The 26,544-nt window shown below is 32.0% G+C and overlaps 1 protein-coding gene across 1 annotated transcript in view; it reads right to left on the reverse strand.

Annotated features, from left to right (window-relative positions):
* The window catches only part of LOC100934513 (E3 SUMO-protein ligase RanBP2), a 73,203-nt gene that overhangs the window by 10,630 nt on the left and 36,029 nt on the right, over nt 1–26,544 (reverse strand). Inside the window, exons 4-20 of the mRNA XM_012546188.3 lie at nt 25,951–26,103; nt 22,331–22,561; nt 21,509–21,654; nt 18,948–19,140; nt 18,063–18,153; nt 16,690–16,899; nt 15,997–16,178; nt 15,635–15,810; nt 15,317–15,440; nt 14,653–14,814; nt 14,205–14,342; nt 13,977–14,123; nt 12,338–12,517; nt 12,155–12,238; nt 9,587–9,725; nt 8,322–8,416; nt 3,367–7,771 (exon numbers count right to left, since the gene is read on the reverse strand). Of these exons, the coding sequence (XP_012401642.1) occupies nt 3,367–7,771; nt 8,322–8,416; nt 9,587–9,725; nt 12,155–12,238; nt 12,338–12,517; nt 13,977–14,123; nt 14,205–14,342; nt 14,653–14,814; nt 15,317–15,440; nt 15,635–15,810; nt 15,997–16,178; nt 16,690–16,899; nt 18,063–18,153; nt 18,948–19,140; nt 21,509–21,654; nt 22,331–22,561; nt 25,951–26,103 (6,856 nt within the window). The remainder of the gene's footprint in view (nt 1–3,366; nt 7,772–8,321; nt 8,417–9,586; nt 9,726–12,154; nt 12,239–12,337; nt 12,518–13,976; nt 14,124–14,204; nt 14,343–14,652; nt 14,815–15,316; nt 15,441–15,634; nt 15,811–15,996; nt 16,179–16,689; nt 16,900–18,062; nt 18,154–18,947; nt 19,141–21,508; nt 21,655–22,330; nt 22,562–25,950; nt 26,104–26,544) is intronic.

The following is a 26,544-nucleotide window of genomic DNA, read 5'->3' on the forward strand; positions in this document are numbered from 1 at the left end:
ACCTACAACCATTATCACTTAATAACATGTATATTCAAAAAAATACTACATAAGTTGGAGCCTACTTATGTACATGGAGAGACATGAGATGAATGTACAATACTCTACTGAAATCTGTTCAATCAAGAACATAATGGAAAAATTTGTTACAGGCAGTCACCTTTTACTTGTAACACTTGAAGATTATTTCCTAAAACAGAAGTTTGATCATTAACTATGTAATACCTTATTTCCTGATTGTATATTTCCTATTGTCCAGCACTATCAATGGAACAAATGAACAAAGCATTGAGAAGTGAAGGCAGTAGGTAGAGAGTGTCAAAATGCACTAAAAGTGCAGTAGAGAAATGCAACATAGCAGAGAGTAGGTGGACTGTTTAAAACTTAACTAACCTCAAAATAGAATAAAGCAATGAAAATAACGACTATGTGCAAGCATTAAAGTGTGTTAAACTACTATCAAGAGACCTTTTCACCTAAACCAGCATACTTAACATGCATATTATAAATTGTTAAATATTCGATTTCATGAAGCAAAGCTACTTTTATCAAAGACTGCCAACTTCTAAGAAAACTAAAGTCATCTCACACTGAGTGCACTTTATACCTTTGCTCTCAGGCTGTGAGGAGGGGAAACTGGTCCAAAAAGCCATTGGATTAGATTTAAAAAGACTAAAGTTAAATCCTAGAAAATAAACAATATTAAGGATTTGGGAGTTTAGAGGGACAAAATAAAATAAAACTTAATTTCCCTTTTCTGGATTAAAAGCACACCATCCCCTCCCCATTCCACCCCCACATAAGAAAACATAAGATAATAGGGATAATAATTCAGTAATACTTCATAGTCCCCATAATGACTTGGGAATTAAACAGATCATGTATCAGTTCTCACTGCACTTCCATTTTAAGTATTTTGACCATATCTCTGAGAAAAAAAAAAAAATCACACCAGGTAAAAAATAAATTACCTGTGCTTTTTCATCTACACTTCAAAACATTTACAGGGAGTTAAAGAGGTCAATAATGATAATCTTATACTCTGAAATGTGCTTTTTAATTATTCCAGCATAACTATATTTTCTAGTTAATGTATTCTACAAATTAGTTAAGCAACAATAAGTGCTACTGTTTAAACATTCTCTAGTTACATTATATCAGTAAGAACAATGTCAAGACCCGATTCTGACACTACCTGTGTTACACCTTGGCAAGTCATTTAACCCCTGTGGACCTCAATTTCCTCATCTGTAAAATGAGGAGGCAGCACTGATGGCCTCTGAGGTGCCTTCCAGCTCTAGATCTATGATATTATATGAAATCAACTGTGTGCTTGGAGGACTGTCTAAAAAGAAAGTTAATGTTAACTGCCATAGTATTACACATAGAACAGTAACTTTGTTGCAAACATTTTTTGGTTTATGTAGTGTAGATCAATTATTCAAGAACTATTAATTTTAAAAAGCTGCTTGCTATGCTTCCCTAAGTACAAGAGCATAATTCATTTTTAAACACACACACAAAAACTTCTATAGAAATTCACTATCAATTTCTTAAAAATTTATAGGAAGAATTCTTTCAGGTAACAAAGTAAGTTTATCAAAGGGATATAACAATTGAGGACCAAATAAAAACTAAAATTTCACCTAAGAAATTACTTAGAAGTACAGCCATTTTCAAACAAAGGATAGAAATAAAACAAACAGCCACAAAGACTTATATTTTTTCTACTTTCAAAAGACTTTACCACATGTCTTCAACTAAATACTGTACTAAGAACAAAATTTCAGTACTATGTGTAATTTAAACCTATTAACCTTGATTCAAATATATATACTGCAAATATTAAAGTGAATTGGACATTCTACTGACTTTTGTAGAGGTGGTATGGTAAAGTTAAAAATACAGAAGAAAAAAAGAGTTCTTTTAAAGTTGAGGTAAAACTTCTTAAAAAAATATTTTGATAAATGTTATTTCAATATAATTCATTTCCTTGGTAATCTTCTATTTTGTATATTTAAAAACATATGGAGAAAAGGATGATGGTTTCACTAGGAGACCAGAAAAGTACATTAAAAAAAAAAAAAAAAAGAATTAGAGAATCCCTACTTTAAAAAACAAATTAAGAGCTTTATATATAACTTTTTTTTTTTTTTGGTGATATAACCTCTCTGAAATCTTAACGTGTTTTTTTCAGAATGTACCCATGCATGGAAGTTTTAAAAATAATTATTTTTCCTGTAGAGATTTGATTTTTGTGTTAAAATATTTTTTCTATCTAAAATATAGTTACTAAATTATGTATCAAAATATTTATAATATGTGATATTTTAAAAAACAAAATATGCTTAACTTCTTTTATCTGGAACCAAAATTTCCTCAGCCTACCCCCATCAAAGAGGCACTACTTTCTATCCTAAATATTCTGTGGAGAAATTAATTTAAGAAATTCTAAATCTAATTGCACATGTTTAACCCATATTGGATTACTCACTGTCTAGGGGACAGGTCACACACTTAGGACATACTGTGTGTGAGGGCAGATTTGAACTCAGATCCTCCTGACTTCATGGCTGGTGGTCTATCTACTGTGCCATCTAGCTGCCCCAAAAAGCTATTAAAAAAAAAAAAATCCTACTCTGCTCATGTCCCTTAATATAAACTGTTTCATATGACATGATAAAGAAGCCCAGATTTTTCAACTAGTCCAGTCAATGCCCAGATTCCTCTACAATTCAACCACCATTTATTTAGATAAAAGTTTATTTAATATAATAAGTTCTAAACTCAAATTCAATTCATATCAAATGCATATATTTTAAAACAACTCAATTTAAAAAATGCAGAGCATCAAAAATTTAAGATCTGTCTTTATAGGATAAAACACTAAATAAGAGTAATGAAAGACCCTGTACTTCTATAAGGGTGGGGAAAAAAAACACTTTTAAAAATTAGTTTGCAACAAGTTAAGTAGTATCATAATTTTGGGTGAGAATATGAAATTTAAATATTCTAAGGGTAAATTACATCTTCTTAACAAAAGTCTAACACTCAAGTACCTTTATTAAATGTTACACGAAAATATTAATGCTGTAAATTTTTATGACATAAGCCTCATGTCAAATATGAATTCTGTCCAATTACTGTAATTGGAATTCTGTCCAATTTTTACAAGACACACTTCCAAGTTATCTCTGAAAGAATTCAAATTAACCTACTTTCCTTTATTAATCCAATCTGTAAGGAAACTGGGTTAATTTAATTAAACAATCCTAATTAATACATATCTATATATAAACCAAAGTAATCTCCAATAAAATTTTAACATAATATTTTTTGAAATAAAAAAATAAACTTTACACTTACCCTTTTCTAATGTTTTAAATGCGCAGGTAGAGGGCTCTTCCTTTGAAAAAGGAGTCAAGGACTTTTCTGCTTTGTTTTCAACAAATGGTTTGATGTTCAAGCTCTTCTGTGCCTCACAATTAGTAGAATCTGATTTTCTTTCGATCTCACCTGAAACATCTTCGCCACTTTTGCTTTTCAAAGGTGCATTAAAACTGAATCCAAATAAAGAGCCTGTAGCTGAATTATTGCCAAATGCAAATGGTTTTGATTTCTCACTACTAAAAATGCTTTTAACAGATTCAGAGCCAAATACAAACTTTGGAGGAGAAACAACTGCTTTAGTTGGCGTTTCAGAAGTGCTACATACTTCTCCAACTTCTAGAATTGTATCTGTTGTATCAGAATCTTGGTTTAAATCTGTTCTCTCCCTTGTGGTTTCTTCTAATACGGCTACTGCAATTTTGCCACATGGGAATTCTCGAGGAGTGGCAGCACGGGAAAAGTGTGGTGTAAGCAAGGAATCTTTTTCTTGGGCCTGTTTTGCTTCATCAAAAATTTGTTTGAACGCATCTGCAACATCTTGCAGTTTAAAACGGACAGCTAATTGTTCTACTTTTCTTTCTCCATCAGCAAAGTCACATGCAGTCCAAACCCATACTCTTTCTGTCCCTTTCATGTTTTGCAAAGTCATATCTGGTGTTACTCTATGATTGGCACAAAGTTTCAATACTTGGTCCCTTCGCATCACTATGCGCACATGTTTATTATCATAATTCTGCAAAATCTTTATATCACCTATTCCTCTTTCCTTCCACTGGCCAGCATCTTTGTCATATCTATAGAGTTTGGCTCGATGACTAAAGATAACTTGTTCATTTTCCTCACCACTAGACACTTCTATCAGATCAGGTAATGGTACTACTGGCTCAAAGTACTGCCCATCTTTCTCCTCTTCTTGGGTAACATCAGACTCTTCATCAGTGCCAACAGAAGTCCTACTCTGATTCAACTTGGCAGGGGATTTCGATGGACTCAAAGCAGATTTAAAACTGAAATTAAACCCTGTTGTTGAATCACCAAAACGGAAGAGATTTTTCCTCACAGGACTATTTGATAATGGAGATGCATATACTGAGCTACTGCTTACACTATCATCCAAAGCATCCTCTCTTAAATCATAATTATCCCATTCTAATGAAGGTCCAGTAGTTTCAGCATGTGGTTTAACTGTTAAGTCAGAAGTACTGGCTGCTAAACCTGAATTGTTATTCTCTTCCTCAGTGAGCTTTTTGTCATTTGTCAAAAACGTTTTAAGATCCTTTAGTCCAGTTTTCATTTCTTCAGCTCTCTGTATTAGTTTGGCAGCTCTCCCAGTATCTACAAGTTTATGAGGTGTTTGAAGTGGTATATCTAGTAAAAGTCTCTGGCATTCTTCAAATTTCTGCTTGAATTCTTCAGCCAGCTCTGGTGTTTTAAACTTGGCTGCTAATTGTTCCAATTTAGCATCTCCATCAGAAAAATCGCTAGCTAGCCACATCCATGCTCTGTCTGAACCAGATAAAGGTTTAAGGTTCATTGTAGTAGTGATCCAGTGATTAGCACATACTTTTAGTACTTGTTCTCGTCGCATCAGCATTCTTAGTTTGCCATTGACTTCATTTTTAAGAATCTTTAAATTTCCTAAGCCCCTTTCTTTCCATTGACTTATCTCTGCATCAAATCTAAATAATTTCACTCTCTGCGAATATAGAACCTTTTCATCTTCTTCTCCTGTGACGAGTTCCACTTTTTCAGGCATCTGAACTACAGGTTCAAAATGGATATCGTCATTGTCCTCGGTCTTATATGCATCATCATCTTTCTCAATGTCTGATGAAGTATTGGCCTTAGGGGACATTTTAGCACTCTGTGATGAAAAAAGTTTTTCACCTGCACCTGAAAACCCTTTAAAATTTGGATCTTTTTTACCAAACTGAAATCCTTCCCCTGACTTTGCAAGGTCAGCAAAAGTGAAATTGCTACTACTATTTCCAAAAACTAAATCGCTACTATTTTGCTTGGTATCATGAGACTTGACAGCAGCATCTCCTTCAATGGCCTTCTCATTACCCTTTTGATCACTAGAGTCTTGTATCCCAAATTTAAATCCACCAGCAGATGCAGGCATAGTAAAACTAAATCCTTCTTTTGTGGGTTTGGCATCCGTACCAGAGGGAACCTGAAATGTGAAGGAAGAAGGTGAGCTTCCTTGCTCAACATGGCCAAATTTAAAACCTTGTTCTGCACTGCCAAATTTAAAAGTTTTTTCTGAAAAGTCACATTTAAAACCAGTTGCCATCTGACTCCCAGAAGGTTCAGATAATTTACTCTTGAAACCAAATGTAAAATCTGAAGATGCTTCTGCAACAGGTTTATTGACTGGATTTGGTGCTTCACAGGCAACACATTTCAAGGAAGAGCTTTCATTTCGTACTAAGCAAACACTACAGTCCCACTGTCCTTCCTTCTTATTAAACTTTCCCTCAAATCCATCTTTAGTAGACTTGCTGGTCTCTGCAGTAGTAAGCTTCAAAGCAGTAGGTGCTGGAATTGTGTAACTGGGCTGACTTTGTAAATTTGGATTCTGACAAGCAACACATTTTTTATCACTTACTTCATTCTGTACCAAACACACACTGCAATTCCACTGTCCATCCTTCTTAGGAAATAGAGTGCCCAAATCACTGGTAGTAGGTTTAGAAAGCTCTCCCTGACCAAACTTGAAGGGAGTTTGCTGACTAAATGATGGAATAGTTTTATTTGCTGTGTTTGTATTCTGGCAAGCTATACACTTAGATACCGTTGGTTCATTCCTCACTAAACATACACTGCAATCCCAGTGACCTTCTTTCTTAGCAAACATCAATCCAAAACCTTCTTGAGTCTTTTCTGTGCCAGGCTTAAAAGCTGGAGAGTTTTCAACTAATGGTGGGCCCAAAAGCTCCTTATTATTTGGATTTAGGGTTTTGCATGATACACATTTCTTTGCTGTTGCAACATTCTTTACTGAGCAGTTGTTACAATCCCATAGCCCGTCTTTCTTCGAAATTTGGAAACCAAAATTTGGATGTCCAGAGTCAGGTTTTCCAGTATCCTTGTTATCCTGATTCTTGGTGTCTTTCAGAATCCTAACATTTTGGTTTGTTGTGGAAATATTTGAAGCTGCAGATTTTAAGATTCCCTGGGCCTCTTCAAACTTGCGTTTGAAATGAGCTGCCTCCTCTGGTGTTTTAAATTTAATGGCAAGTTGCTCTGGCTTTGGTAATTCATCTGCATAGTCAAGAGCATGCCATACAAATGATTTATCTGAGCCAGCATTGGGTGTCAGCTTCATATCTGGATTTATATAATGATTAGCACAGATTTTGAGTACTTGTTCTCGTCTCATGAGAAGACGAATTTTGCCAGATATTTTATGCCTCAGTATCTTAACATTGCCAATGCCTCGTTCCTTCCATTCTTTGGATTCTGCATCAAAACGGAACAATTTTGCACGATTACAAAAGAATTCTTCTTCATCTTCCTCACCAGTTTTCACTTCTATTTTATCAGGAAGTGGAACTACTGGTTCAAAGTGAGGACCATCATCATCATCATCTCCATGAGTACTTCCTCCATCTGTTTCATGACTCTTGTTTGCTAAGTCTGGAGTTGGTGTTCCAAATACTGTTTTGCTTGGACTTTGGAAAGTAAACATGTCGTCATTACGGCCAAAAAGAGAATTTTTACATTGATTGTGTGCCATGCCTTCTGTAAATGAAACATTAGAAATATTCTTGCTACCAAAATTGAACGTATTCCGTGGTGCACTTGTCTGACTAGGAATTGGTTTTGTTCCACTGTAACCATCATCATGTGAAGGTTTATCTGAAGTTAGGAGACCTAAGAGACTCTCACTATTACTGAAAGCTGCAGGAGGAGGGTGCCCCACAACTTCAGGTGATGAAAATGTAAAGTCACCATCATTGGATTTAAAATTGGAGTTAAATTTAAAGGTGGTTGGCTGCGTTGCCTGTGCTGAAGTTGTTAAAGGTGGCCTTACTCCTTCACCTGGCATAGGCTGTCCAAAGTTAGATTTCCCAAATTCTATAACTCTGGATTCTGCAGATTTTGAAGGATGAGGCACAACTGGAGGTTTTGTGAAATAACCTGGTTCAGGCAAAGGTGGATTTGTGCTTGTCTGTTGAACATTGTAATTGAAATAATCATCTCCTCGAGGTGACAGAATTCCAGTTGCAGGGGAATCAAAACGCAAAGGAGGACCATACATCTCTTGAGAGAACATACAGGCAGGTGGATTTTGCACTGGAGGTGTATGCATTTGTTGTGGGTAAGCATAAATATGCTGTTGAGGTGTAAGCCGGTTCATGCCATAAACAGGAGCCTATAAATATAAAAAATGAGTGCATTTTCTTAGAGATATCTAAATATCTAATTTCCTGTCACTTCCCAGACAACTTTAAAATACATCTCAGAGCAGTCATTGGAGCCAATGGATGTGAAGTGATACCATGAAGGCTCACAGTATTTCTCTTCAGCAAATATATAATCAAATAATCTTGTACCATATTAGAACTATGAAAACACACTTCCTGCCATTATTTTTGCACATGGACAAAGAAGTAAAGCAAATTCCCAGGTCAACAAAAGCTTATCACAATGATGACTGAGAAAAGCATAACAAAGATTCTTCCCTACTTTTCCTTCAAAATGGATAGAATAATAAGAAATTTTACCTCTACTATAATTATTATAAAGGATAGATTCCATACTATATTTTTCTACCTGGAAAGAAATTTAAAATACATGTTTAATCTGAAAGAGTTTTACAAGTTTCAGTGCTATGTGATCTCTTAAATTCTTCCAAAGTCTCAATTCTTAAAAGGAGTTTAAACTAAGATGGAGGAGTATTTTTAAATATTCCCTTTTGTTACCTTTGTTGGTGTAACATTAGCTGCTGTTCTGAGAAGATACTGGGAATTATATGCTGGTGACTGACTGTAATACCCTGAAGGGCCAGTAGTTGCAACTGAAAAAAGAAAAACAGTCTGTTAAAGTTCAATAGTAAAAGTGAGATTAAATGTCCCTAGGGGAATGCTTATTTCTATAACACCTGAGAGTACTGGGCCAATTTTGCCAGTTATTTCAGTTGTGAAAAAATACATGAATTTGTGTATCTCAAGGGATAATTCTTCTTTTTTTAAATTTATTTATTTTTTTATTAAATAGCCTTTTATTTACAAGTTATATGTATGGGTAACTTTACAGCATTAAATTGCCAAATCTCTTGTTCCAATTTTTCACCTCTTACCCCCCACCCCCTCCCCACCAGATGGCAGGATGACCTCAAGGGATAATTCTTAACACTTGCTTTTTTCTACTTCTTACAAAGCATTACTCTAAAAGTAATGCAAAAAGAATGCGAGAAAGTATAAAATGCTATTTACACAAATGTAATATTGAAAGGTTTGCACACTTTTCAGACTTTATAATATATAATAGTATCAATGTTGAGACTTAATGGCTTTCTTCCCCTTCCTAATTTGTTTACAGGTCAGATTCTGCTGCCACCACCAGGTTATATCTTTTTCGTATTAACAGACAAGTTTTCTAGAAGCATACTTAACAGATATTTATAAATAATCTCTTTTGAAGAAGAGTATTTTTAAATTTATAATGAAAAAAGAACCTATTACATAGTTAAGTATTATGCAATGACCAAAATACTATTTTAAAATTATATACCACTGTACAAATGCTATTCTGGTAGTCTAATGACAGACCTTTCATTTGTTTTCACTTTTCTAATTTTACCATATCTAAGTGTCCAGGCAAGCCACCATAGCCACTAACTATACAGTACTTCAGCTAAGTTAATAATTCCTATTTTACTCTTCTTCATAGGGCCTACAACTAAAATAATTCCCCTGAGGCTCTCAGTATTCTTTTCTTCTTGAAAGCTTTTCGCTTTGAAAGCTCTTCTCTTTTCCCCATTTATACAGCAAAAAAATACTTAATAACAAGGATATCTACAAAACTTTTAGTAAGCTGTTAAAACAAATATAGGAGGATTTCATCCATTGTTAAATATAGGAGGATTACATCGAAGTTGCTTTCTAAGTTGGCTAAATAATTTAAAACAAAAAGACAAAAAGCTTTTTAACGTAAAATGCATTAGGTACTTACTAACTTATTTTACCTGTGAGTGGAGCTCCATGATAATTTTGGGATCCCTGATAACCATCAGGCACTGAATCTGTTCCATAGGCTTCTGCAGGCCAACGGTGAGGGGACATAGTAGAATTACTGCTGTTTAGCTTCAACTCATGCATTTCTTTCTATCAGAAACATAATTTAATCTGAATAAATTCTATGCTAGTCACTAAAAACATTAAAATTATCAGAACAAAGAGACAAAACCTTTAAATCAAAACTCTCCATACAAATGTTTCTTAGCAATAATAACATTTTTAAGGGCTCTAGATGCCACACATTGATTTATACCAGAAATTGATAAGCACCTTAAAAAAAATTTACATGTTTTTAAGAGTCAAGTTAAAAGGATTCAAATGGTTAATGCTGTACAGATAATTTGGTAGTAAAGTAGGCAGAATGTTGAATGTTGAAGTCTGGAAGTCACATCCTGCCTCGTCACTTACTAGCTATATGACCCTGGATAAGTTGCTTAATTTCTTTTCATCTGTTTCAACTGTAAAATACACCACCATCTAGCTCACAAGATTTGTTATGGAGAGAACATACACAAAGCTCTCTGCTAAAGCACACAAATATATTGGCCATTATAGCAGCAAATATTCAAGAAACTTAAAAAAAAAAAAAAAATCTAAAGGGAACTCCCTGTGTGAAAATGCTATTTAGCAATGTTGATAAACACCACCTGTTCTACAACTTAGTGCAAGAATGCTTAACCTGAGGTCTAAATTTTTAAAAAATTATCAATATTTCATGAGGAAAGGGAAAAAGAGGGAAAGGAAGGAAAGAGAAGGGGAAGGGATGAATGTAAAAATTACATTAAAAAGTTTGCTCCCAAAATATAGATTCTCCTTTCAAAAGAGAAACAAGAGAGAAATTGCATATATTATCAGATATGGCCTTCTGGCACAATCTGTTTTTTTGGTTTTGTCTGTTTTTGTTGCAAAGAAGGGTTCCTGAGAGTAATAAGGAGGAAATATCAAGGATGTCCAGTGTAATAAGAAGACAAGAATGAAACTTTTTAAAAAACGCTCTTGAGGGTTTTTAAAAACTCCTTTGTTAATGGCTTATATTTAGAAAAATGCTAGTTATCTTAAACTGGACTGAGAACTAGACATATAAACTTAATTACCCACAGATTAAAAAAAAAGCAAGTTATGTGCCTTGACCAAAGAAAATACATGCATCATCCATATCAATACAAGAAACCAATTTTTGCTCCACTAGAAGAAGCTATTTCACTTTTTGAATATAGTTATGAAAAATCATTCAAGAATCAAGCTATAAGTATTCCAACTTTTTCAAAATAACAATACTTTATTCCTACTATATTTATTGCTTAATTTTTCCTTTCTCCAAGTTACTTCATCTCAGATATTCCATATATCTGGAACTAAACAATAGTTTGTAAAGCAATAATCGCCAAATCATAATCACAAATCTAAGAAATTTAAGCCTCTAAAACCAAGAGATAAAAAAAAAAAAAAAAAAAAAAAAAGCTTTCAAATTCAGCTCTCAAGGATACTGAAAAGGAGATTTCTGCTTTGGATAAGAGCTGAAATATGTCTTATGCTTATCATCTGGACTATGATTTTTTAGAGGGTTCTAGAGTAAGTAGTGCTAGTATCAGGAAGATCTGAAATTCCAATTAAGTATTAGATATAATATTGTGTGATTAGATAAGTCATTTTTATCCTTTGTCTGCCTTAGCTTCTTCATCTATAAAATGGGAATAATAATAGCACCCATTTCACAGGGTTATAATGAGGGTATAACGTATCACTGTACAATAATACAATGAATATTGTAAAGTACTTTGCAATTCTTAACTACATAAATATGCTAATGAAAATCATTTATTTATTTCTAATAAGTATGGTCATAGATTTTTAAAGCTAGAAGGAATATTGAAGATTATCACTTGTCAACAATTTCATTTTACTTTAAGAAAACCAAATTCTACAGTTTACTGATCTGTCCAAGAGCAGGTCTCTTGATTCCACACAAATGCTTTTTAATCTCTGTGAAATCTTAAGTTTGTTCATCTCAAATAATATTCTTAAAAAATTCTCAAACTGTTAACCTAATTCAAAATAAAATCTCATTTTCATGCTAGAATGTGCTTGGAATGATTTTGTTTAGACTATACTGTAGAAGAATATCAGAAAAACTTCAAAAAACTTTTATTTTACCAATTACAACTATGAAAGTTATATTTCTACTGGTCCATTAAAAAAAAAAGTTAAAACTCCTTTATTCACTACAGCTATAACAACTGGTTTGAGAGTCCCTTTTATGATTTACATGCTAAAATATTCTATTATTCTTTAACTTCCTTTTAGAAATCGGCTTTGATGCTTTATTTTAAAGATCACATTGTATCTACTATTTCATAAAACACTTAGGATAGTATTTGACCAATAATGAAATTCTGACTTAACCACTTTTGTTCAAACAAATTTTTCAAACAAGTTTCAAACAATCTGTAAGATAAATGCAGAATATACTTAAATTCCTACCTTATAATCACTTCAAGAAAACTTAGTCAATTTACCTTAATAGCTTCTACTTGTTGGCAAATCATTTTCAATAAAGAATTTTGATCTTCTGCCCATCGAGGAGGAGTTTTAGGAGAAAACTAAAAAAAAACAAAAAACAAAAAACAAATAAAAACCCTATAAATGTTTAAAGAGATCACATATTATTCTATGTAAGACTCTTTGTTTTTGCTACATACCTTGTAACTTTTACTTGGTGATAAAGAAAATTTGGTTGGAGATGGTGTAGAATGTTTTATTTCAGAATCTATATTTCTAGGTGAACCATTTTTACCATGGGGACCTCCTTCACTATATTCCTCAAGTTCTTGCATTACTGAATTAAGCATTTCTTTTACAGACTCCAAAGGAACTGGAAGCTAAAAATAGAAGGCATTAAGTCAAGGGCTTTGGAAATATGCCAAAGCAAAGACCATTATGTGTATTAAATAACAAGTTTAATTATCTTATAGATGTATTATATATTATATAGATATTTACAAATCACATCTATATTATGTAATATAACATCTATAATACCTATAACCAGCAGAATAATACTGATAAAACTGCCAATGCATAAAAAACTGTACAGTTCAACTCTAACCTCAGATATTTATTAGCTGTATACCTTTGGGCAAATTCTTTAACCCTGTTTGTCTTTTCTTTTTCTGTAACTACTCTTATTATCTTTGCCAAGAAACCCCAAATGGGTCACAGAGTGAGCTATAACTGAAACCGCTATACAACAAAAGAATTAGATGCTCATCAAGTATAACCCCCTCACTTTATAAATTGAGAAAAGTGTGTAGAGGCACCATGTAAAGCAGAAAAAGAGATGGATGAGTCAGAAGATACAAATCCCAGTTCTGCCCTTTGTTTATCAACCATGCCACTCTGTATACATAACCTATTTTTAGCCATAACTTCCTCATCTCTTCCATTCTATATTCTATGATCCAATATTACTCATAGCAAGTGAAAGAAGTAGGTTTCCTAAGCCCTGGTTTTCCCTGAATCCCAGACCAAAACTCTACAAATCTTCAAGAGGATATCTGCAACATCATTTATACTGTTTAATTAAGCATCGTCATTTGATCTTAACGAAAATCAGCTTTTAATTCTTACCTCCTTTTTCAATACTGGTCTTATTTTTACTAATAAAGAACATTTAACTTTTTTGAAAAAATTGCCTTTGAAAGTACATTCTTTATATATTCCACTTTCAAAAATGTTTACTTTCACATAGAGCAAAAAGAAAATAAATTCTAACATGTGGCAGAAGAAAAACTATTAATATAGTACCAACAAAATCTGTCTAGCATTAGAAAAGAATGAAATTAACCTAAAGAATTTAAATGCCAATTATGTGCCAGGCATTTCACTTATTATTAGTTCTCCACAGAGGAGCGGTCTTTAAAAAAAAAAAAAAAAAAAAAGACTATTGAGAATGCATATTAATTATATTTCAAGGAGTGGTGGGAATGACAGCTATTAAAAAAAAAAAACCTGCAATAGCAAAGACATGAATGGCGATCACTGACTGTATGGTATTACTAGGTTTTATATGATAACTATTTGTGCCATCATATCCAGCTGAGCTGTTAGCTCCACAAAGACAAGAAGATAGCTCTCTAAAGTTTTGCATCTTTCCCAGGTGCCTAATATAGTACTTTTAACATTGAGATGATTAATAAATTTTTGAGTATTGCTAAAGAAAAAAATAAAAATAAAAATTCATCAATGAGTATTATTTGAAGGCTAGCAACATGTCAAACCATTAGATACTTCAGAAGAAAAATGGAGCTCAACACACAGAAAGAGAAATTACTGCCTCACCTTTCTAGCTACAGCAGGATCTGTGCAACTTTCATCTGAAATTTTTATTAAGTAGTCTCTAGATTTTCTTAAGTAGTTTTTGCATTCTTCTCGTTCTTCTGGGGAAAGAGCATCATTCTCAATGTCTTCTGCTTTCCTATGAAAAATCTATAATAAAAAGTTATGGCTTTATGAACTAGTAATTTCTTAAAAAGTTAAACTGACTATTACAAATAATTAGATATTTACCAGGGCAAGATTCCAATAGGAAACAACATTTTTTATAGCTTCAAATGCCGACATAGCATCTTCAGTTTTCCCATCAACTGCATCCAACATAGCAAATGTTATGTGTGCTTCTTCCTCATATTCCCCAACTTCAGATATCTAAAGATAGGGAATTTTAAGAGTTAATTTTATTTACACTTTTACTATAAATTTGGAAGTTAACTGTTTAATAAATTAGTCATAAATTAACTAGCCTCTTAGTATTATCATTATTATGTTACTTTTCAGAAAATATAGGCAATCTAGATTCAGGCTTTGTCTTTTTTGCAAATTATCATTACTGTAGATAAATAGAATCAATAAAAATAGTTAGTGAACGATAACATCTTCTCTATACTCAGGTGTTTTCCTCAACTATAAAATGGAACACACATTTCTCCATTAAATTCTCAACTTTATGCTGCAGTACCTGAATATCTGCACTATGAAAATGTTTGAACAGAGGATCAATGGGTTCAGGAATATTACTCTTCTTTTTAATTGTCTTCAATAATGGCAGAACTTTCTTCCAGTAATGAACACTTCTTCCTATATATTCCCGCTGATCATAAAAAGAATTAAGTCCACTGCCCTAGGATAAAGGACATTATATTAAAATGACAATTTTTAACCAGCACACATTACTATTCAACTCTGTTTAACAAATTCTAGTTAACAAGAAACTCACAACCTCACGCTTTCTAATTAGCCCTGAATAAATTCTATACACTGAACCAAAATTTATTTCCCTATAATATTCACTTATCAGTCCTAACTGCCCCCCCAAAAAACAAAATCTCATGTTTCTTTCCTCTTTATAGCTCTTCCGATAAAAACTATTCCCTATTTATTCATCCCACCAGCTTTGTCTTTTTTCAGACTTTAAGCCTAAGAATCCAAGTATCCCTTTATATAACAGTAATTTTATAAACAAGAAAAAGACAGGGGAAAACAACTTTAAATAGCATGACCTAATCAAGATTGCACTATATGCATAATTTTCAAAATGTCAATTAAGATAGTTGTGTTTTCTTTTAAGATTTAAATTGAGGGACAAATCTCTTCAAAGAAAATGTTTATGTAACTTAACTTACTGTTTTCTGAAGACTTTTTGCCCAATGTACAAGCATAGCAGGTTGAAGACCATGCTTGCCCTGACCCCTTAGTGTGTTTATTTCATGTTGAACCAGAAGGCGTAACTTTGCAGAGGTTCCAGACCTTAAATAAAAATTAAAAAAAATAAAATTAATAAAAGGACTGCATGAACATGGATATTAAGTGAGTTTGAAACACATTATTTTCAGAATTAACAATTTTCACAAGAGCTGAATGTAATTTTAGGTCAAAAGATATATCTACTTATTCCAAATAAAATTATAAAAGGGTTACAGTGTTATGGAGTAAGTACTTACACTGCTTTTCTGTGAATAAGATTATAAGCTGCATCCCACCAGGATTTTTGTCGGTCTGTACAAAGCTGTTTGCAAACAGGTAGTGGCAAGCATGGAGGTTGATGTGAATTGTAGTGAAAATTGGATTTCTCTTGTAATTGTAAGTGGCTGGTAAATATCACCCCAAGTAGAAACACCTGTTTTTGTTTTTAAAAATAATAATAAATATAAATATAATAATATAATATATATAACATATAATATTATATAAATATAATATATAATATAATAATAAAATATATAATATATAATAATATAATATAAATAATAAAAATAAAAGAGAATTTTTTCCAATCCATTTGATTCTTTAAAATTTTACTTACTTCAAGATCTAATAAACAAATTGACTCAGGAGCATTAGTTTCAAGTCTAGAGGTTTCTTGTGGCAAATGATGAAAAAGCTGTTTAAGCCATTTTCGGATTGTTGGTAAGGTAGACAATGAGTTCCACTGTAACCCAAGCCAAGTGAGATGCTGAAGACTACCATTATGTGCTCTAATGGCCCCTATGAAAGCAAAATAATAATATTTAGAGAAAAAAAACCTTTAGAATTTGGATCAGCTTTGCTTGTACAACACGTTTGTTTTAGTTTCCAACGATTTTTCTTTCAATATATTTCAGAAATGTTTACTTCAAGCAAATATCCATATTCCCCCCTCAAGACAAGACTTTTTATCTCATTAAAACTGATCAAAAAAAACACAAAAACAAAACAAACCCAAAACCTGTTTGATCATATCACTATCCTATCAATATCCCAAACAAAAAAACCCCAAAACCAAATAATCAGAAAATTCAATGTTTAAGCCTTTAAATTAATGGAGATTCACAAGACTACTAGTAGAAACAAAATGACAGTACAAAAATGACATAGAAAAGTTAAAGCAATGATCAAAATCTATCATTCAAAATCTAAGATGAAATTAAATGGGAGATTTATCAAAATTTCCAAGAGCCCTTATACTATATCATAATGCTTCTAACATGCAAATACTACTTAGGTGTTTCTTACTTACCAATATCATATCTAGCCAGTTCTTCAGGTTCTGGCGTCTGTATGCTAACATTTCTGATATCATCACTACCCAAAAATGATTTATCCTTAGGTGATTGACTATCGAACAAGGCATCATACAAGGCAGACTGTCCACTTTTATTGGCAAATGATTCCACAACCTCTTTTAAGAAGTCTTGTTTGCCACGACTTAAATTTAGCAGCATATGTCCTGTAAAAGACACGTTAAACAATTATTCACACAAATCACACAATTTTCCCTTTTGGGAAACAGCTGGGACTGGTAAGTCGAAGTTATAGAAAAATAAATTTTGATTCAGTGTAAAGAATTTATTCAAGCTAATAAAAACAAGAGTGAGGTACTGAAGTTTCTTGTTAAGTAGAATTGGTTCGACAGAGACTAACCACCTATAAAAGATGTCATATGGGGAATTCCTTCATTGGATGGGAGACAGTAGCGATTGACCTCAGAGATTTCAGCTTGCTTTATTCTAAGATTCAATGACAATTATTTTGAGGCAGGTTTGAAATAAATTAATATCAGATGGTAATATGTGCTGGTAAAAATTGTCATTTTAACACAATGTCATTCATTCTAGTGCAATGGACTTACATCTGATTTGTATACATCTAATTAAACTGAATACTGCTTACCTGAAATACTATGAGATAGCGTAAGGCCCATTAGATTTCTTTACATTTTCCCCTAATATTTTCATTCAAATAAAGTGTGATAGTTGATATTCAGATCTTTATTTTTTCATTCAGATCTAACTTAGAACAAATCCAAACTTAGAACATTTTACATCATGAATTTTAAAACATCTGAATACTTGATTATATATATCAGCATATCAAGAGCAGAAAGTTAAGAAAATATTTGATAGACATTGAAACATACCATTTTATTTTATTTTTACTTATTTTATTTTCAGGACTGAAAGGAAAAGTTTCAAGTATACAGAATTAAATTATCACAAGAAAAAGCAAAGTATGTAAAGAAGACTTACTTAGTCTAATACAGGGAATACTGCTATCTTTTGGGGTTAAAGTTTACCATTTATATGGCAGTTGTAATATTTCATTACTATTTGCGTATATGTCATCTCTTTCTTACCAGGGTTTAAGCTCCTTGAGGTAAAGTCACAATACATATCTGTATCCCACTGTATCCCTTGTATACAAAAGGTTTCAAATATTTGCTGAATGAAAAAATGAATCAATCTATAGAACTCAAAGCACTTTATGCATACTTCCTAGCAATTATCTTGCACTATAATTGCATGTGTGTGTACACACACACACACACACACACACACACACTCACTCTATCATACTAAGTAAACTAGAGGAATAACAAAACTCTGTTGTTACCAGTCTGGCTCAGACGATCATAGGCCATCATTTCCAACAAATTTTGTCCAGCATTTTCTCCTTTCATTAATTTAGTCTTTGGTCTTGGAACCTGATAAAAATATCAGAAATCAGAATATTTTCAATTCACAGATTGAAAATAAAAAATTCTATAGAGCATAATGTTGTATCCTATGAATACAGATTTAAAAAAAGACATATTAAGTTTCCAAAATTAAACTATACAGTATATTGAAAGACACTGTGTCCTAAAAATGCAGAATTAAACAATGAAAAACATACTAAAAGTACCTCTAAGGAATTCTCTTTTACTATATAAACATTCAATTTAACTTCACTTAAAAATGTTCATGGCAGTGAACCATTTAAATAAAATGTTGCAGATAGACTTTATAAACAGAGGCAGAGCTGGCCTTAGGATCATAAAGAGGGTTCAAGTTCAACTTATGATTCACACTGACCAGCCACTGGCACAGCCACTTATGTCTCAAGGCAACTCTCTAAGACTAACTTGCACAGAAAGATTTTCTTGACTACTTATTAGGTAGAGAATTCCCTCAAACCTCAAAACCACAAGTTTAATCACTATCCCAAGCCTAAGTCCCAACCATATTAAGTAATCTAGATATTAATGGGGAGGGAATTCAAATAGCTGAAAACAGAAAATTATGAGGAAACTTATTTGTTTAAATTTTTTTTTTTAATTTTCATTTTTACATTCTAATTCTTTCTCTCCAGTCCTTCCCTGAAATGGTAAGAACAATAATATTCATTATACATGTGAGGTCATGCAAAACATTTTCATATTATCACTTTTTTCTAAGTAAACAAATATGAAAATCAACTGGGTGAAATGTATACTGAATTAAACTGAAAACTGCATACCTGAAATGCTATGAGATAGCATAAGGCTGCCAATTCAGATAGAGCTCTCCATTGTACTTCACTGTGCTGAGCCATTTTCAAAAGCAGAGTACCAGCATGCATATAGAAGTGACCTTTCATTTCAAGGAAAGTAACTGATAACTCATCATTCCCACTCATAAAAGATTTCACAGACTGAAGTGCATCATCAAAACTATAACACAAAAATGTTGCAAAAAATAGCATTCAAAGTTACTGAACTGAGTATATAATCTATATCTTCCATAGTAAATGGTTAACTTTATTTCACAAAGAAAGGTAAATATATTTTTTAAAATGTGAAGATAAAGAAATAATGCTTAAGACAAGAGTTGTGGAAATAGGTTAGGTGATACAACCTATCACTACAACAGAAAAGAAGAAATGTGAAATATTAGTGAAACATTAAAAAATACAGCAAAGGGAAACTCAGACAGGGACACATACTAGCAGAATAGTTCTGATATTACTACATTACATTATGTTTTTAAATGTTCAATTTCAAATAATAATCTTTTTACAGATTTTGTATATTGAAATGTTGTTTATTGATGTTTGTCAAATTCCCTTACTACTCTCAAAAAATTGAGGGGAAAAAGAATACTTCAGATAAGAATATAAATTAAAATGTATATATCTTTACAAATTGCCATATAATTCAGCCACACATTTTGCTTTTGAAGATGAAGAACAATATTGACAATTATTATTTAATTCAATCTGCACAGTACCTGGTGAATTTACCTGGTCTTCCTAGGACTCATTTCCTAATATTTTATGTAAAAGAAGAGGGATTCCAGAGGAAGATTACAAAACTAGATCTATGATTGAAAAACATCATCAACCATTCTCTTTATTTGAATACTTATTTGAAACATGTCTTATTTTGCTCATATCCTAAAGTCCCACAAAAAATTGTTTAACCCTATATTCAGGCTCAACTATTGGGGAAAGGTTTATTGCAAAACATCTGAAAAATATGAATTTACTAGAAAATTTAAATTGTTCCTTTCCTTAAGGATGGTGAATCTGCCCAAAAGCAAGATGTCCATCCTTAACCTAAAAAGCAAGGACCTAAAATAGATTTGAAGACTGGGAATGGGAAGGGAAGGGAAATCAATTGTCTTTCACTTCCTTCAAATCTTTTTATAATCTATTAATTATTTGATTCATTATTAGGAAAATTCCCAGGCCAGGCATACACGCATACAAACACACACACACACACACACACACACACACACACTCTTAAATTCTACAGTCAAAACTCACCAAAACCTCTCCATTAATACCTATTCTTTGTTAAGCATATCCAACCATATACCATGTTGGTATATGTTATTCTGGGTTCTCAAAAGATGTCCTTTATCAACTTGAAAAGTTTTAAATACCAAAAAGCAACGGCTTAAGCTAATTTTGGAAAGGCTTATTACTAAGAGGCTGGCTAATTTCTTTCCCAGGAATTGATATGTTATACTTTAAAATTAGTGACAAGTCTAAGCTGCAATAAGAAATTCCTTTATATTACTACAAAGTTGAAAAGGCTTCAAATAGCCTTCATATTCCAGCTATAATCAACTAATAAGAGCCTTTAATATAGCAAAGCTTACTGATACTTTTCAAGAGATTAGTATCTTTTTTTTTTCTGAAAAGATTTATTCTCTTCCTCCTTTCTATTTTATTTCAGTTGTATTTAGCCAATTAATATAATCTTATATTTTATGTCAAGCAATAAATTAACACATTTTCATACAGGTAAAATGTAAATTGTGGATTTGTTTACTAATTTGCTAATTAACTAATTAAGGTAGGGATCTTTAAAACTAGGTTTAAAAAAACTGAGAAAATGTAATATTTGTAAATATTTTAAAAATATAAAAATAAAAACCACTAAGCACCTTTCTACAATACCAAGAATCCCCAATGAAGTCAAGTAAAATAGTCATCTTTTAAGGGTCATTTGAAAGTACTAAATATGAATTATACATCTATTCAGTAACACTAAGTTCAGATGGAAAGAAAATCCCACATAGAGACAGGAAATATAATAATAGTATTATTATATAACATAGTATAATAACAGTAACCAAAAAAATCACATTTATATAATGTTTTAGGAACTGAAAAGTACTATCCTCTTTTAAGTACATTACAGGATTTGCTCATGATCAAATAATTATTAAGTCTTTCAAGTGCAATTCAAACCAAAGATTGCTTGGTTCCGAGTCTAGGACTTAAGTCATTTTCATTATGCATTAATTTAAAATATTAACATAACATTAGTTTGTGCATTTTTGTTCTTTTTCAAAACCAAAGTAGAAGAGACTCAGAGAGACAAAATTATGCAAAATAAAATCTTAATACTCCTGCAGAGGATTGGTAATTGATAATTTTTATCATAGTCTATCAAGTTTCTACACTCCTCTAGATACAGAATGTGAACAAACATTTTGGGAAAGAGATTAGTTCAACCAACAAACAGTGAAGCTGTTCCTTAAAATATAAAATGTCATTTAGACTTAATTGCTTGCTTTCTATCATACCTTTCCAATAATTCTCTACTTTCCTGTACATCTCTAGTAGAAAGCGTAAGAAGCATAAGATTAGCATAGGCCAGAAGTAAGTCTTTATTGGTTGTTCGCCAGTTGCTTTTATTGGCCTCCAAACTCTGTAGAGACTCCAGATATTCCTATTGGGTAGAAAAAAATTAAAATGCATTTATTATAACTACATTTAATCACCAGATATTTTGTGTTCTTTGTTCTTGGCTATATAACAGTAAATATCCCTCAATGAAACCAAAATATATACACTTGATATGATAAATAAAATTTCAAAAATATCCTTTTTACCATTCTAGTTTTTCCTCAAATAAGATGAAATAAATTCATCACATACTTAAGTTACTCAAACAACGTAAATTACTAGTCATCTTGGACAAATACGGGATTTACACAGAGCCTGGTATAATGCTTTACAGAGAAATGACAGAAATTTACTGAATGGTTAAGAACTGCCTTATATATAAAAAATAGATATCAATGATGTCATTAATTTACTATCAAGAATTTTAAAAATGGAAAACAGAAGAAATTAAAGTACAAAACAAAAATGCCTCTTAGAGCAGTGGTTCTCAAAATGTGGAATCCTGGGTAGTCTCTGAAACCCATTTCAGAAGGTCTATAAATTCAAAATTAATTTTTATTCCTAATATGGTAAAAATCTATAAATATAACTCACATAAATAACTCTTTAGACAGATACAAAGATACTGAGAACAAAACTTTGAGAATCACTGTTTTAAAGAATATTAAACTAAATATTAAACACGACAAAAAAAATATAGAGAGTAGGCTTCTACGTACCTTAAGTGTTCGTACAACACATGAATACCATTCCAAACTTGTTCGCAGGGCAAGATTTCTTTCTGCCTCACAGCAGTGGGCCACAGCATCTTTCAGTCTCTTATTTGACCTATACAGCTCTACTAATCGGATGTTCACATATACATCATCTGGTCTTGCATAAAGCTCTGACTGAATCAAGTCAAAAAGTTGATTCCATCCATCTTCACCTTTACAATCTAAAAGCTGCTCCTATTAACATTTTTACATTCAGTTTAGAATTAATGCCTCTAAACATTTAAGTTTATCAATCAATCAACAATCATTTATCAAGTGTCTACATGCGAGGAACTGTGCCAACACCACAATACAAAAACGAGACAGTACCCACACTCAAAATAAATTTTTCTCTTTGGCATTTAATACCCACCCCAATCTAGCTCCAAGCTATCTATTATAAATTAATGCCTTTCCAACATTCTACATTATAACCAATCTGACCTTCTTGCTGTTTGTACTGGTAAACAGCAGGCCTGGAATACTCTCCCTCTTTTCTTCTAAATTAAAATAAATCCATTATTATTCTCATGACTTAGTTCAAGTATATCTTTTTATGATATCTTTCTTATCTTTTTATATTCTTATATTTTTCTTATCTTTTATGATATCTTTCTTAATTCTCAAAATGTCAGTGCCCTCCCCTCCCCAAAGAACCTTATATCTTACTTTGTAAATTATTCTGTACTTATGTATGTATGCATTATGTTCCCTGACAGAATATAAGCTCTGTGAGAGTACGAATTGTTTTACTTTTTCTATCACAAGCACCTAGCAGTTGTTTAATTGATGTTTTTAATTGAAGTGTTAAAAGATACCTTTAGTTATAAATAAAACATATTTAAATCAGATACTAAGGAGCTATTCTATTTTTAACCTTAGTCCATAAAAATGAGTGCTAGAGTTTTTACTACAGAATAATTTAGTTTCTAAAATTAGAAATAGCTGCAATTTCCAGATTAGATGGCTGTCTAAATGGAAGCAATTAACCCAGTTACCACATACCTACTCCAGGAAAAACCAAAAAACTGTACCAGACCAAATTATGATCAAGAAATCTAATAAGAATACATGATTTCAACCCAAGAAATGCACAAAAAGCAATAAATAAACAGACAAAACAGAGACAGTCAGACAGACAAATAAATAAGATGACCAGGATCTACAAAACCAGAACCAGTTATAGGCTTTGTATCCACAAACAGCAGAAATGGATATCTCCCCATGAAACTTAGAGCAGAAGAAAACCCAGAATGTGGACCTTAAAAAATAACAGAATATCACTTCATCAGTCCAGGTACATTTGTGTTCAGATGTGAATGCCACAGAGCTCCAAAGCCCCCCACTCTGTCCCAAGAGAACACAAAGGACCCTGAAGATCCACAGCTTTTAACCTCAAAGATTCAAGGGCAAATGTGGGATCAACTGAAGGGCAGGGATTAACTCCAAAAGATAGTGGTCACAGAAACCCAAGTGACCCTGGTTGGGATCAAACAGTGACAACTATCACAGGTGCAACAAAAGGCTGCTCCCAGACGTGTTACAAGGACAACAGTTCAGAAAATAAGAATGAAGAGATGAGTAACCAAAGTAAATACCAACAACTATAAAAAATTGCTAGATTAAAAGAAGCCAACATTCAAATTATGAGGAAAAAAATGCCATAACAGTTCAAGAGAGTCAAAAGAGAAAATTCATATAGTCACAAAACTATATGAATCCCTAGAAGAAATAAAGCAAAAGACTTGGAAAAAAAAAAAAAAGTAAAAGTCCTAAAAGATTGAAAGAATGATTTACAATAAAAAGTTGTTAAAATATATCCAAATACAGATTCCCTAAAAATTAATCTAAACCAAATTGAAATTAATTATTCCATAAATCAAAAGATTAAGAGAAAAGAATGAAATTTGCTATAGGATAAGGAGAAATAATTTTATGAATAATCATACTTAGATACTATTAGAACTATTTATTAAAACAAAAAGACAAAGAAAGAATCCACTGATCATCTGAAAGAAACACCAAAAGGTAATTCCATGATTACCATTGTTAAAATTCAGGGCTTCAAAGTGGTTTATGGACACACAAACATACTTTGCAGGTAGACAAATCAAATCAACAAGCAGTTGTATTATGTATATTATGTATAAAGGAGTTCAGGTACCAAGGCATCATCAAAGTAAGGATTCACACAAGACCTACCTGCTTCTGTTATAAATGAAATGAAATTTTAAAATACAAAGATCAGTGTCAGTTAATACAGTTGGCTTTTTGTCTTTTAAAAAAAAAAAAATACAAAGATCAAAGGTACAAGCTTGAAATTGAAAATAAGTTGCTTTGCAAAGTTGAGAATAAGTCTACAGGGGAAAAAACAGACATTTAGGGAAACAGAGGATGTCCAAGCATTACTGATGAAAAGAATAGAAAGGAATAAGAATTTTAAAATATAAGCAAAAAGAATCGAGAGTAACCGAGAGTGCTAACATTCTAATAAGGAATAAGTATCCCTTTCAAACCTGAATGTTTTCAAAAGGGTATTGAGAAAGTCAAATAATGAAAATAAAGGACTTGGGGATGTTTCACTTTTTTTTTGGAGGATTTAAAAAGGAGAAAGAAAAAGGAGGATAAAAGATTTCTTGTAATTGAAGTATATGGAAAACTATGGAGGAAAGGAGAGGGGATTAATTATCAAATAATTCTCACTCTTATTTAAATAAGACAAAGAAAGGTAGAACACATATACACATAGAGTTTGGTGTAGAAATATATGAAACACAACAAAGAAACAAGCAGTATAGGGTAATGGAAGGTATATGAGGAAGTTAAATCCAGAGAGGAAACAGTCACTCCCTGATAATAAAGAGGAAGAGTAAAAGAAAAAGAACAAGTAAGGAAGCCAATTAATGGAATATTATGATGCTGTAAAAAATGACAAAAAGAAATGACGTGGGAATTATAGAAAACATTGATGCAAAGTAAAGTGAGCAGAACCAGGATAAAAATTTATATACAAAGACAACATTGTTATGGAGGAAAAAACACAATTTGGAAAGTTTTAAGGACTCTGATCAAAGAAATGAAATGCTTTGTCATCAGAATAATGACTGATACAGATAAGAGTCAAGGTGCAAGAAACAAACACACATTATTAGATGTGGCAACTATGTAGAATCATTTTGTTGGAGTGTTTGTTTATGGAAGAGATTTCTTTTTTCCCCCTCTCTTAAAAGTGAGAGATCTGTAATACTATCACCATAAAAAGGAAAGAGGACCATTGAAACATTTTTTTAAATGCCACAAGTAGAACAGAACCAACTTCTAAAGAAAGCATAGATAAGTAGAATAGTTTTGAAAGTAGTATGTGTGTAAGGTTATAATTTATGTGTGTATATTTAGGCATGTATATGAATACATATGTGTGTGTATATATATATTTCTAAAAGCAAACAGTATGAAATTAGATTCATGATTTCATATGCAATGTTTCTGTTTTGTAGAATTTGTGGAAATAGCTTGTTTCTTGTATTTAAGTTTAGAAGGAAAAAACTATATAATTTTCACTTAATGAAAACCAAGATTTTTACCTTCAACCTATAAATGGTAGGATTTCCAGGGAAAAGCTTAGAAGCTCTTTCAACCCAGTATTTTGCCCTTCCATCAGAAGCATCATTTTCACACAACAATTCTGCAATCTTGAGCACAAGATCTTTTTGCGTTGGGTTTAATTCTACTGAACGCTGGCAATTTGAAAGAAAAAAAAAAAGGAACATTAACCAGTAAATAATGCTAAAATACATGCATAAGGTGACAAATTATGAATTTGTTGAATCATAGATAAATAACTGTATTTTGATAATCCTAGGAAAATGGCACTTCAAAATTAGTGAAATCAGTTAAGTTTGAATTGCAAATAATACAAGTACCTTTAAAAAGCAGTATTTTGCTCTTTTGTTTAATGTTTAAAATGAGCATCTTTATTCACACAAAAGGACTGAAATTTATAAACATCACAAAAATATGTCTAGATGAGCTGTCTGGAAATCTTAAGAAGATTCTAAAACACCAAAGAAATTAGTTAAAACCAAAGAATGTAGTTAAAAAAACTTGCTGTCAGATCAACTATAACATATACATACTTTAAAATATTTTCATTTATTCAAAGTTTTTAGAAATATCTT

Source organism: Sarcophilus harrisii, chromosome 3 (genome assembly GCF_902635505.1).
Source record: "Sarcophilus harrisii chromosome 3, mSarHar1.11, whole genome shotgun sequence".
Classification (NCBI taxonomy): domain Eukaryota; kingdom Metazoa; phylum Chordata; class Mammalia; order Dasyuromorphia; family Dasyuridae; genus Sarcophilus; species Sarcophilus harrisii.